At 39.0% G+C, this 13966-nt stretch overlaps 2 protein-coding genes across 3 annotated transcripts in view; both read left to right on the top strand.

The window, feature by feature from the left end:
* The first annotated feature begins 6216 nt into the window (after positions 1–6216).
* On the top strand, positions 6217–7456 carry LOC129759251 (serum response factor homolog A). 2 transcript variants are annotated; one of them, XM_055756657.1, is made up of 3 exons: positions 6217–6387; positions 6449–6927; positions 6988–7456. In XM_055756657.1, exons 2-3 carry the CDS (start codon positions 6454–6456, stop codon positions 7180–7182), a joined length of 669 nt encoding a protein of 222 aa, XP_055612632.1. In that variant the 5' UTR covers positions 6217–6387; positions 6449–6453; the 3' UTR covers positions 7183–7456. The 2 variants fall into 2 exon arrangements, with proteins under 2 accessions (XP_055612632.1, XP_055612631.1); XM_055756656.1 differs by having other exon boundaries at positions 6296–6927.
* A 3017-nt stretch (positions 7457–10473) lies between these two features.
* Positions 10474–13966, top strand: part of LOC129759252 (uncharacterized) — a 49528-nt gene continuing 46035 nt past the window's right edge. Inside the window, exon 1 of the mRNA XM_055756659.1 lies at positions 10474–11201. Within this exon, the coding sequence (XP_055612634.1) occupies positions 10772–11201 (430 nt within the window). The 5' untranslated portion in view covers positions 10474–10771. The remainder of the gene's footprint in view (positions 11202–13966) is intronic.

Genomic DNA, 13966 nt, shown 5'->3' with positions numbered 1-13966 from the left:
AACTCCTGAATACCTTCCGGAACGGTTGTTTTACTTAATCGCTTCAGATATTCAATTATGTCGTGCGTCTGCAGGCCGACCGAAACCGCTGCATACAAACTGTAGGCGGTCAGTTTATACTCGTGAATGTGTTCCGGGCTAGAAAAGTAATACAAGTAAAAAATTAAGGAAAACCCTAAAAGAAAAGAAAACCGAAAACCCACCGACAGACCGGCTCGGAAATGGCAATCAAAAAATCATGGGCATGTTTATAAACGGGTGAAAACGATTCCAGAAAAATGTGCCCATTGGGAGCCACCCACAGGGGTCGGGATGCGTTGTCCGGTTTAAGCTCCATCTGGGACCGATAGTCCTTGGCCCCGTACTCATCCTCCTGGACGCCGTCGTCATTTTTCTCTGCATTGCGACCGGCAGCATCCGGCACGAATCCCGCTCCTCCGTCCATGGAACTGTCGTCGTCATCGTTGGCCAGCGACGAGTAGGCCTCGTCTTCCGGGCGACGTTTCTTGTTCCATTTGTTTTCGACAAACCCTCCGGTGGAGCCACTCGTTCCTCCGAAATCGGCACCCGAGCGATCCTTTTTGGAGGTTTTTTTGGGGGGACCCATATTATGACTGTCCGACTGTCGATTTACAGTTCGGAGACACTTTTTCGCGCACGTTTGACACTGATTTCGACGTAATTTTTCAAAGAACGCGTAAAAACAGGACTGCAGTGAAAGCAAGACACGCGTTTTGTTTGCGAAATTATTCAATGACAAAAAATTATTGTAAACAAAAAAAAAGAGAGCGAGCCGCGATCTCACCGTTTGACTGTGTTACTGTAATTATTTTAAACGAATCATGACAATACTATAAAATTATACTTACTTTTTAATGTATACTGGCATAATAAATTATACAAAAGTGAACACAAATTCACTACTTATTTGAATTGCTTAAGTTTTACGAAAACTCGACAATAAGAAGTTATAAAACAGTACTTAAAATTTTGGAAACGAAAAATGCGCCAAAACTTTGGGGATTGGAATTGGCCTTTAGGTCATCCCGGGATTTTTCAAACGATGGATTAAAAGACAAAATCCCGGGTGCACGCAAGCATTCGTTTCACTAAAAATGAAGAAAATCAAATTTGCAAATTTCATGAGCCTTCCCTTAAATTAATTGTTTGAGTACCTCAATATCAGCAAAAAACTTTCAGGCATACATCTTGTGGACATTTCTATTGTAATTTTCTTGAATAACTAGATTCGCCTGCACATTTTTCGATCGGTCAAAAATTTATATAAATTTTTTTCACACCTTGTTCTGTACGTTCTTGAATTATTATTTGTTTACACATATCAGTGGACAAGTTTGCAATGTGACGATGTTTGCTTAGCGAAATTTCAATGTTCCACACTAGACTGTCAAATATCCTAAATCTATAAGTCCGGACCGTCCGGTCCGCACAACTGGTGAAATAGTCAAAACCGGACCAAGTAACAAACCAATACTGGACCGTTTCAAGGCACTGGTTAAACGTCTGAAAGTCAACTCAATATATTATTTTTTGGAAACAAACCATGTCTATTTTAAAGCTATTCAATGACCTGTTGCTATAAAGAATCTGTATGGAATTGATGGATATTTTTAAACATTTTGATATTGAAAATAAATAAAAGTTTATTCTTTCAGTTTTAATTTATTGTAACAATAAACTGCGATAAGATAAGGAATCATTGATATGGTTAAGAAGTGGTTGAGATTGGGGTCTAGCCTAGGGTTACCATATCCTTCAACGCCAAAAAGAGTACGTTGAAATAATATTTCAAAATGTTCAGAAGAAACGGGAGAAACCAGGAAATTTAAGTCCATTCAATTAGTGACAATTTGTTGCTAGTTATGTGACTTACCTGGCAATAATGATTTTTCAAAAAATACTAACATTTTCTTGCAGATTTTTAGTGATAAGTCAAAGGTTGGTTGGATTATTCGAAGAGATAGAGATCAGAACATTGCAAACATGAGAAAATGTTGCATTTAAACAGGAGTTCAAATTGCTGTTGTGCACTTTGCCAACTGTTTGAGCTCTAATTGCATATTCAAAGGCGCTCATGGCCTGCACAGTTTATTTCGACGCCTGGGAGAAGCTTTCTTGAAAGCAGTTTTAAAACTATCGAAATTGTTGTATTTTACATATTGAAAAGTACTGCTGATGAAATAGCAAACTTGTTTTTAAACGAAAATTTTAGATTTTAATCGATTTGTGATGTTTTCTTGGAAAACTCAACAAAGTAGGGAAACCTGAAGTACCGTGCAAGTGTTGCATTTCTATCGGACTTCTTGTACATATAATGCACGAACTCAAGAACTGGAAGAAATAAGTTCGTTTCTCTGATAAAATGTCTTTGAACGAAAAAAAAGAGTACATTCGGCAAGATTTCACAAAAAGAAGAGTACGCTCATTTTTCGATCGAAAAAGAGTACATGTACTCTTAAAAGAGTACGTATGACTCTAGCCTGTTGTTCTGCCGCATGTCTTCGAAACGTCCCTCAGGCTCTCTACTTTAACTTCGACCCTAGCATTATCACAGACTGATTTCAATCCAGAACACTCCCGAGATACATACTTCGCTGTCCACTTGGTACGATTTCAGAACACAGCTCACATAATACTTGATGCTGGAAAAAAGTTCATTTGGAAAATGCACTGATTTTAGCCCAATTAAATTTAAACTTACGAATTTTGATATAGGATATTAATAGTGGACCTATCTTTGCCAACTTTCCCTCGTTGTAAATGGGAACCTTTCGTTTGATCTAGAATTAATATTAGGTATTATTAAAGCAAAGTTTCACAATGAAATATTTTAATAATATACCTTGAAATTCCGAAGAAATTCCATGATTTTTTCAAATGTTTTGTTTACAATTTAGAAAGGCATGACTGCTGTGATTTGTTAGTTCTCGTATTCAAGAGACATACACATTTGACGGTGAGAGAAAACAGCGAAATCGTAGAGCGAAATTGGGGATTGACGAAATTTTTGTGTGCAAACTCTAGCGCAAGAAAAAATTCACAATATTTTTGAGAGAATTTTTTTTACTGATTTAAAAAAAATACAAAAATGGCTAAAATAACCAAAATGACGAAACTTTTATAATACGAATTGATAACAAAAAAGATACACGTAGCCAAAAGATTTTTTATTTCAAAGGAATTGACGCAAAAACAAAGAAAATTTTCCTTTCGATATTCGGATTAAGAAAGTTTATAAAATTTAAAAAATGACAGAAATAAAATAAGGAAAAAATAGTAACCAAAATGACAAACAAATCTTGTCGCCAGAACGAATTTTATAGACTCCCTTAGGGCCCGAGGAAAACCACCCTATGTTCCAGTGAGAGATGTGCTGGCTGTGATAGACTTGGACTACATGTTCGAAATATATCTTTTCCTACAAGTTATTGATCTTCGTCTATAATTCTTTTTATTTTCACATTTCCCTATCTATCTTCTATCTTTTCTTCAAAAAGTGAACTAGATATAAGCACACAATTGTAATCAAACAAAACGAGTTTGGCTCCTTAAAGCCTAAAGGTATGAGCCGTTTCAAATAAAGAAATTACAAAAAAAAAATGACAAACAAGTTAAAAGGGAAAACGGCACACAATGACCAAAACGATAAAAATTACAAAAACAACAACTGACGAGAATGACAAAACTATCGAAGCAATTAACTTTTTAATGTGTTTAAAATGTGGAATCCATTGTTCTCGCGATCTGTAGATATGCAGATAATACAATGTATTGAATACATTTCTCGTTGTTTGCTATATTTTTTGATTATTTTGTAAAAATTCCCGGTTTTGAAATTGTGTTTAAACCTAATCGACCTAACTTGTTTTCAGCGTGTTCGCTTATCAACAATAGGTGTGTTCAACAAAACTCAATCGAAATCAATTGAAATGGATTGACAGCTGATCAGCTGTTTTTCCAATTGACTTCGATCGATTTCTATCAGGCTGCTGAATGAACAGTCAGACACTAATACTGCGCAGTGTTTTCAGATTGTTTGTCAGCTTCGTTCAGAATTCGAAAAGGCGGTTTACTCAAGGCAAATTGGAATGAATCCAACATTTTGGCCATCTCAATGGCAATTCTTTCCCGTACTAAAGCTGTCTGAAAAATTTTAGATTAGGAAGTTGTTGTTCGACTCGAACTAAATTTGAATACTAAAAAGGAATTGTGTTTAGAATAATGAGCAATTTTTAGAGACAAGGAATGCACAAAAGCGAAAAATTGTTGCTCTAGGAAAATAATTATAATTTTTAAAACATGCGATTATGAAAATAAAATACAGTGGATAAATTTTATATTTTATTAAAAAAAATTTTCGTGTTTCACAAGATAGATCAAATTTTTCTATTTCCTTCGGTGGGTCTTGATGGTCACTAATTATTATAATTATTATAATTATTAAAATCAGTGTTCGGCACAAATGCGCTAATCCGCTAATCGCTAATTAGACCGCTAACTTTTTGTTAGCGGTTTATTTTTGGCGCTAAGTTTTGATTGAGCTAGCGAATTAAAAAGTTCCGCTAATTTTTGGTTCCGCTAATTGAAAACCGCTAACCTTCATAAATTTGCATCAATGACCTATATATATTTGCATCTTGAACTATAACTGATAAATTTTACTTTTTGTCATATATTAAGTTAAGATTATCTTGGGTATCATTCTGACCCCAATATGCGCTGCAAGCGAAAATTTTCACTTCTAATTGAGGAATTCGTACCCAGATTGCCGAAATCAAAGAAAAATCTATAATTTCACAGAATTTTGAGCAAATGTTCATTACAGAATCTATGTCGCAAAACACTTAGCTTCAGAAGTATTCACAGATTGCACGGAATTTTTAAATTTTGTTCATAATTCAAAAAAAAAAAATACAAAATTAATTTTGGATTTTCACTTTTTTCGGACTTTTTCAGATCAGTTCATTAAATTAAGATAAAAGTACCATAAAATCAATTGACCTTGTTTAGTTGTTAATTGTTCATTCCAGCCCTCGTTTTCAGTTCGATCAGATATTATATAAACGTCCATGTTTGGCAATGCTCCTACTTGTTTGAAAAAGGTGAAAACTGGTTAAACATGAAGGGGAGGAAAATAAAAAAAAATAATGCAAAAAAAAATAAATTGAATTAAATTGCACGATTTTGTGCAACATTATTGCTTCAGTACAAAATTGACAAATCGAGAAAATTTTTGACCAAAATAAAAGAAAATAAAAAGCAGATTCCTATTTTGCACATTTTGTTTTTGTTTTTGTAACGATTCGAAAATTCCATTTTTTTTTTATTTCTGGAACACTGAGAGGTGATAACATTCTCATCATCGCCAGATAGTGTTTTGATGATACAATTGAATGAAAATTCGTCAATTTATCTGACTTCCAAAAAATATTCAAAACTTAATTATTGTTATTCATATTTATTATTTATTTACCTATAAAATATAAATGAGGATGACAAAAGAAGAATTTGATATTTGTTTCGACCTAATTGTTTATCAACAGTTAGCGATTAGCGATTAGCGCTTTAAGCTTAAAGCGATAACTTTTTCGGCACATTTAGCGTTTTCCATTAGCGATCGCTAACTATGAATGAGTTAGCGATTTAACTAGCGGCGCTGATTTTTCAGTTAGCGATGCCGAACACTGATTATAATAATCCGAAACTGACTGACAGATGTATTGTGAGTGCTAATTTACATTTGCATCACAATTCTTGTGCAACTGTAGCCGACTGACACCGACACCAACGCAGCAACACCAAAACAGCATCGACCTATACCAACAGCACCGCACCACTGAAACAACACGAACTCTCCTGACACCACTTGATGTTGTGAAAATACATTTGAGCTTGTTGTGAGCAGCTGCAGCAACTGATCCGACTGACACCCGTCACACCTCAGCACCACCGGCACAGCTCCACCGGCACAGCACCACGACGCTCCACCGATTGACTACACTTTCATTTGCACTGCAGGTCAAAAACAAACCCAGTCAGCTGTTTTTGACAGTTGTCAACTGCATGTGTGTTAGTGTAATTGAAACCGATAGAAACGAATCCTGCTCTCGAGCTTGATCGATTTCGATTGGTTTCGATCGACTTCGATTGGCTTCATTGAACGTCAATTGGATTAGTTTCGATCACAACATTGGCTGAGTGAACAACAATTTACCAATCGAAATCGATTGAAACCGATTTCAATTGGCTGTTGAACGCGCTTAATAACATTAAATTTTTTGTTTAATGTTTGTAATCGGGTTCGGGCTAAAAATATACCACAAAATCGTTCGTGCGGCCGTTTTCTTTAACCTCGGGTCGGGACAGGTACGTTTAATCTATTTAGCACGGGGTTTAAATTCATCGGTTTCGTTTTACCTTCGCGCAGTAATCATGACTTCTCCCAACGAGCGAAGAAATCCGTTTGAGTCGCCGGAAAACAAAGATGGCCCTCCGTTGTACAACAGTACGGAAAATTTCTTTCCGCTCGGCTTCAGCACCCCTCAGCATCGGAACAATACGCAACAGAACAACCGAAACTATTATTCTGCTCAGCCCAAGTATATGCTTCCGCGGCAACGGGGGTTCCAGCAAAATCGGGGACGAAATCAGCCGTATCAGCATCAGCAACAACAACAACATCAGCAGCAACAGCAATATGATGGAAGTACGGGCAAAAGTAGTTCGTCCTACGGAAGTGATGATGGACCGAGCGGTCATTTGGCAGGTGGTGGTAATTATTCGGGGCGCTCTTTTCATAACAACCGGAAATGGAACGACCGGAACTTCCAGAACAATAGGCAAAACAATCAGCAGCAAAATTTCCAACCCCGAAAGCATCGGTTTGGGCTCGGCCATCGACAGAATGTGAGTAACGAAATCAACAAGCTAAAGGTTCTAAATAACATTTCTCTCAATTTTTTCCAGAACATTGAAATGAAAACTCAGTACACCGTTAATGATTACTTTCATCCATCGATGCTGGAAGATCCCTGGAGCAATCTTATGGAGAAAGCTGGCCATGGTACTGCGGCAACGGAAAAGGGAGACCATTTTTCTGTTGAAACTGCCGAAGAGCAGGAGAGTGGTGGAGGAGGTAGCTTTGGCGTAGGAGAGGATTAACATGGACGCATGCAAGGAAAAGTAGGACAATTTATTTTCGGTAAGTCATATGGTCTGAGATCATTACTATGAACCTTATTTCTTGAATTAAGAAATGAATATTACCAACTATAAGTATAATGGCATGATTTCAAACTTTTTCGGAAGCTTTGAAAAGTTCAATATCAAATATTAAAATTTATGAACATTCTTGCATGCCACAACACAATTTCTGATAAATTTTACAATTAATTTAGTTTCTATGAAGTTACAAATTAAAAGACGATTTGTGGAACATTTGTGCGCTTTTAAAAATATTTAGAACCCAAAGAAAATCCTTTTATGTAAATTTACAGATAAAATAAACTTTTAGGAATGAATCGTAAATGAAACATTTGCGAAAGATGATGAATTCATCTATTCCATCAATTGGGTACTTGTAGGGTGGTATGTTCTATTTACGTTAAAAATTATTCAAGCTACAATCCAGACAACATTTAGAAGGGCGCTTTAAGTTCTCATTGTAAAACTGTGTTAGATTTTGCTAGTTTCTTTGGAGCATTCATAAACGCTTATGTAATATACTATACTATATACTACTAGAATTTTGGAATAAAGTAAATACATACCTACAATTTGCACATGGGGGTCTCCGACTTAGACCAAAATTTGACCGAACCTGAAAACTTTTATTCTGTAGATGTTTGGAACTTCGATTTTTTATGTCAAATGACGTGTGCAAACTAATGGAACGATCTTGGTATTATTCTAAAAATATTCTGAAAATCAACACTTTGGGACCTTATCCGTTTTTGAGGATTTCTATGAAATATTACAAAATTGGGCATGTAAATTAAATCAAAACTTACTCAAAGAATAAAAAAAATAATTTTAAATGTTTGTTATTTAATTTATCGGCTTTATCGGTATAAAGTGATGTAACTTTTAGTAGGAACATCTTAAGATAATGAATTTTTTTATAGTTGGATAAAAGGTTAGAAGAAATGAATGATGGTGAAAATGAGCGGGTAGAATTTATTTAAAAGCATTATCATCACATATCAAATTTTTGAAGAGTGTTCTGAAGGTTCACTTTATGAATTTTCGTTTGATCGAGAAGACCAACATAAAGAGTGTACTGGAGGTTCAATTATTTATGATTTTTTTTGGATCGGGAAGACCAACATGAGGAGTGTTCTGAAGGTTCACTTTATTATTTTTCATTGGATCGGGAGGACCAACATGAATAGTGTTCTGAAGGTTCACTTTATGAATTTTCGTTAGATCGGGAGGACCAACATGAAGAGTGTTCTCAAGGTTCACTTTATGAATTTTCGTTGGATTGGGAAGACCAACATGAATAGTGTTCTGAAGGTTCTTTTTATGAATTTTCGTTGGATCGAGAGGACCAGCATGAAGAGTGTTCTGAAGGTTCACTTTATGAATTTTCGTTGGATCGGGTGGACCAACATGAAGAGTGTTCTGAAGGTTCAATTTATGAATTTACGTTGGATCAAGAGGACCAACAAGAAGAGTGTTATGAATGTTCACTTTATGAATTTACGTTGGATCGAGAGGAACAACAAGAAGAGTGTTCTAAAAATTCACTTTATGAATTTTCGTTGGATCGGGAGGACCAACATGAAGAGTGTTCTAAAGGTTCACTTTATGAATTTTCGTTGGATTGGGAGGACTAACATGAAGAGTGTTCTAAAGGTTCACTTTATGAATTTTCGTTAGATCGGGAGGACCAACATGAAGAGTGTTCTGAAGGTTCACTTTATGGATTTTCGTTGGATCAAGAGGACCATCATGAAAAGTGTTCTCAAGGTTCACTTTATAAATTTTCGTTGGATCGGGAGGACCAATATAAAGAGTGTTCTCAAGGTTCACTTCAAAATTTTTCGTTGGATCGGGAGGACCAGCATGTAGAGTGTTCTGAAGGTTCACTTTATGAATTTTCGTTGGATTGGGAGGACCAACATGAATAGTGTTCTGAAGGTTCTTTTATTGAATTTTCGTTGGATCGAGAGGACCAGCATGAAGAGTGTTCTGAAGGTTCACTTTATGAACTTACGTTGGATTGGGAGGACCAACATGCAGAGTGTTCTAAGGTTTACTTTATGAATTTACGTTGGATCGGGAGGACGAACATAAAGGGTGTTATGGAAGTATACTGACTCTGGAGGAGCTATATGAGAAGTGTAATATGGCTCAACGTAGCGAGCATAGAAAAGTTACTGATGATGAACTTTATATCGTTTCCTGATAATCAATCCAATTTGTTTGAAGCAAGATGTCCTTAAAAAAATGTTATTTAATGTTTGATAATTTATTTTATGTTTGATAAGTCTAGTACAAGAGGTTGGTTTGAGAGAGAAAAAAAATCAGCGAATTGGATTGGTATTAAATGAAAATATGTATGTATGTAGCTGCATGTTAACTCATTCAAGACAGCGAAGAAATCTAAGCCGGGAAACACCGAAACTCGGCATTCTTTATCAAAGAAACCACTGGAACAAACTTAACGAAATTAGTACCTTTGAGTTACCGAAAGTTTTGTGTTTAATTCTTATAAACAGTTTTATTTTACTTATTGTATTTATAATAATTGAGTTATGCTTCTTAATACAGCACACCAGCGGCGAGCGAAAAAACGAGATATCTCGTATTTAGCCTGTATTAAGTTAAGTACATGAAAGTCAGTTTTAGTAACCTTTCTTGTCATTTGGTTTTTAAAGACTCTCTGACATTAGTAGGACAAAAAGTTATGCTTGAAGTTTCTATACTGATTGATGGAAATGACTAACTTGAATATTGTTCCGAAGCGTTTACTTTAGGAATCCACTGAGTGGAGATAACAGTGTTCTGTGTATTTGGCGGAAGTGATTATACGAGACAATAAATTTGGTTCAGCAAATACCCTTTGTCAAAGGTACACAATGATTCAGAGGACAGACCTCGTTGCCAAATTGATTGGATATAAGGGAAGAAGTTTTCGTCACTTATAATTCTAAATAAAAAGTTGGCCCGAGATTAATTTTTTCCATTACTTCTAGGCAGAATGATTTAAAAGTGAGGAGAGTGGCAAGAAGCTCGAACATGAACCGAAAATATGCTTCTGTTTTCTCTTGTTTGTTTGGTGTAGAAGTAGAGGGGAGATGTGTAGCCGATAATTGTGAGCGCCGCACTCTCTCGGTCGATAGGCTTTGCCGAGTCGATAATCTCCCACCATCATCCATATTACACTACACGCACACACGTTGGCTGACCTGTCGTGTCGTGCAGTCGTCAGTTAGCAAACGGCTTCCAGTGAAATAGGACGCATGTCTCTCGTTCAGTCTGTGGAACACAAAGCGAAGCTGCACAGGGGACTTTTGTGAATTTATGAATACGATTTCGTAATGACGCAACGATCGCCCATCTCTACCCAAGCCGTTGCAGGTGACAACCAGTTAACTGTTGGTTGGTACTACGCCGTGTTTTTCTTTTTACTGCTATCATATCCAAAACGTCATTCAGTCTACACGTGAAATACAATTCTCGCTCTTCAAGTTTAACCACGTTTATTCTTTTTAATTCGGTCCGATCGTGTTAGTCCCAATAAATTATGGGCACCACCGTGAAGGAACTCGCGCACGGAATCCCCCAGTTCCGGGGAACCGCGTCGGAATTTGCGAATTGGAGTTACCGAGTGAAATTATACTTGAAGGCAGCAGGTGTTTCCGCAGTGCTGACCGGAGAAGCTCCGGCAGGAGGTGCTGAAAGGGCCGCGTTTGAAGCATTGGATGCAAGGAGGCAGTCATTATTAGTGAGCTGCCTGGCGGATGAATGCCTCGAGGTTGTGCGAGAAAAGACTACCACCAAGCAAATGTGGGAAAGTCTTGAGACTACTTTCGCCAAAAAGTGTGTTGCTGATCGGACCATAACCCGCAAGCAATCTTTACTGTCCTCAAGCCGCAAGTTGAAAGTTCCTGTTAAAATCAATGTGGCGAAGGAAGGACAGATGATGATAGCTAACAACGTAGGCGAAATGACCGGTAAGAGCAACAAAAACGTCACCTTTCAGATAAAAGATGTGCTAGTGGTCCCCGAGCTTCGTTCAAATTTGATGTCAGTAAAGAAATTGGCCATGGCGGGAATCTGTGTGCTGAAGTTATTTGTCGAGCAAAGGCTCGCGAACTTGTGCAGCGCGGATTCGTCCAAATTGTGGCACCGTCGATTGGGCCACATCGGCCAAACTGGTATGAAGTCGTTGGTCCGGAACAATATGCTGAAAGGTGTAACAAAATTGAAGGAGCTTGATTCATGCGACGCTTGTGTTCAGGGAAAGCAGAGCCGGAAACCGTTTAAGGGAGCAAGACCACGCACAAGCCGACCCCTCGAAAGGATCCACTCCGACGTGTGTGGTCCCATCGACCCACTGGCGTACGACGATTCGAAATATATAGTTTCTTTCATCGACGATTTTACGCATTTCAGCACCATCTACGTTATCAAAACCAAGTCAGATGTGTTTGAATGTTTTCAAAACTACGAAGCGACAGCCACTGCTTTGCATGGAACCAAAATCGCAAAATTAACAGTGGAACAAGGGCGTGAGTATTGTCCATCGTTGCAAAAGAAGTACTACGCAGAAAAAGGCATCCAAATTGAAACCACCGTGGCATATACACCGCAAAAACGGAGTTGCGGAGAGGTTCAACAGGTCGCTGATGGAAAAGGTACGTACAGTGCTCATTGAATCTAATGTTCCAAAAATTCTATGGCCAGAAGCAGCACGAGCATGCACGTACATACTTAACCGTAGCCCTACGGCCGCTCTGACCGATGGATGTACGCCAGCATAAAAATGGTTCGGGATCAGGCCAGATCTATCAAAACTACGGGTGTTCGGATGCAAATGTTCTAGCTGGATACCAAGTCACCTCAGAAAGAAACTCTACCCCAAAGGCAGCTCCTAGTGATGGTCGGGTATGCACCTGTCGGGTATGCGGCTGTGGAGCTCCAAGTCTAAGAATCTGGTGATTGCTCGCGATGTGATCTTCGTCGAGTTTTGCTTCCCGTACATCGCTGCTTCCGTAGTCAGCGAACAAGGAAATGTTGAATACGTTGTTCGTCCAAATATCCCATGCGAGCAAGAGGGGGAACCCGATACTGTAGCAGAGCCTTCAAACAGTTCTCAACTTGCTCCAGGAACTGAATCCGACGAATACATGTCTGACGATTCAGACGACGACGCTGACAATGACGCAGACTATGAACCACCCACACCGGTCGCGCTCCCTTCGCACTCAGAACGACGCGACATTCCCGGAGGTTCGACGTCAAGGTCCAGCGAACGGGAGCGCAGGCTCCCCGGTAAGTTCAAAGATTACTTTATGGGATTCAGTGCAACTGCTGGTAATTCATTTATTACAGAAATACCAACGAAGTACTCCGACATCGACGGGCGAACAGACAAGCAACAATGGATGGCAGCCGTAGACGACGAACTTCAATCCATGAAGCAAAATCACGTTTGGTGGCTCGTGATGTGCCCAGCTGGGGTGAAACCTCTGAAATGTAGGTGGACGCTCCGTGCAAAAGATGATGGAAACGGAAACGGCGTTCGGTTCAAAGCTAGGCTTGTGGCCAAAGGGTTCCTGCAAAAACCGGGCATCGACTACGACGACACCTTTGCTCCGGTGGCCAAGTTGTCTACGATCCGCACCGTTTTAGCAGCCGGTGTTCATCAAGGTTTTTTCTTCCATCATATGAATGTAAAAACAGCTTTTCTGCACGGAGAGCTAGAGGAAGGCATCTACATGGAAGTTCCTGAAGGCGTGAAGGCTCCACCGAATACCGTCTGCCAACTTCTCAATTCCCTTTATGGATTGAAACAGTCACCCAGATGTTGGAACGAGAAGTTTAACCGAAAGCTGTAAGCCATGGGTTTTACAAGATCCAGCCATGATTATTGCCTTTACACAAACATCCAGAGAGGTGATGAACTGTACATTATTCTCTACGTCAACGATTCGAGAAATGCTGGGAACATTAATGTACGTGATGGTTTCTACACGCCCCGATCTTTGCTATCCACCTAGGAAGATTTCAACAAAACCCAACTACTACACACTGGTGTGCTCTGAAGCGTGTTGTCCGCTATACCAAGGGAACCAAACGTAGAGGACTACACTTCAAATGAATAAACCAAGCTGCTCCGTTGATTGGATTTGCGGACGCCAACTGGGCGTCAAACACCGAGGACCGCAAATCAGTTAGTGGCTTCCTTTTCCAAGTTTTTGGATGTACCGTGTCGTGGTCAAGTAAGAAGCAGGCAACCGTTGCAACATCTTCCAGCGAAGCAGAATACATCGCACTGAGCGCCGCCGTTTCCGAAGCTGTCTGGCTCTCCGGAATCCTAAAAGACCTTGAACTGAAGAATTCCGGCGAACCTGTAATCATCTACGAAGATAACCAAGGATGCATCGGGATGGCTAAAAATTGTGAGTCGAAGCGATTCCAACACATCGACATAAAACACCACTTCATTCGTGACCACGTAGCAAGAGGAAGTGTTGATATAAGGTACATCAGCACTCAGGATCAACTGGCTGATCTTCTAACCAAACCCATGGAAACGGGACGATTAGAAGATTTCTGTCGGAGGATCGGATTGGCCGATCGAGAGGGGGTGTAATGACGCAACGATCGCCTATCTCTACCCAAGCCGTTGCAGGTGACAACCAGTCAACTGTTGGTTGGTACTACGCCGCGTTTTTCTATTTCCTGCTATCATATCCAAAACGTCATTCAGTCT

Source organism: Uranotaenia lowii, unplaced genomic scaffold (genome assembly GCF_029784155.1).
Source record: "Uranotaenia lowii strain MFRU-FL unplaced genomic scaffold, ASM2978415v1 HiC_scaffold_130, whole genome shotgun sequence".
NCBI classification, from domain to species: domain Eukaryota; kingdom Metazoa; phylum Arthropoda; class Insecta; order Diptera; family Culicidae; genus Uranotaenia; species Uranotaenia lowii.
Note: the sequence above shows the minus strand (reverse complement) of the source record. Positions and strands in the feature narration are given on the sequence as shown.

Coding starts and splice junctions, on each gene's coding strand:
- LOC129759251 (XM_055756656.1), top strand. CDS start 6,307: ATGTTTGTAATCGGGTTCGGGCTAAAAATATACCACAAAATCGTTCGT. Junction 6,928..6,987: donor GGCTCGGCCATCGACAGAAT/GTGAGTAACGAA, acceptor AATTTTTTCCAG/AACATTGAAATGAAAACTCA.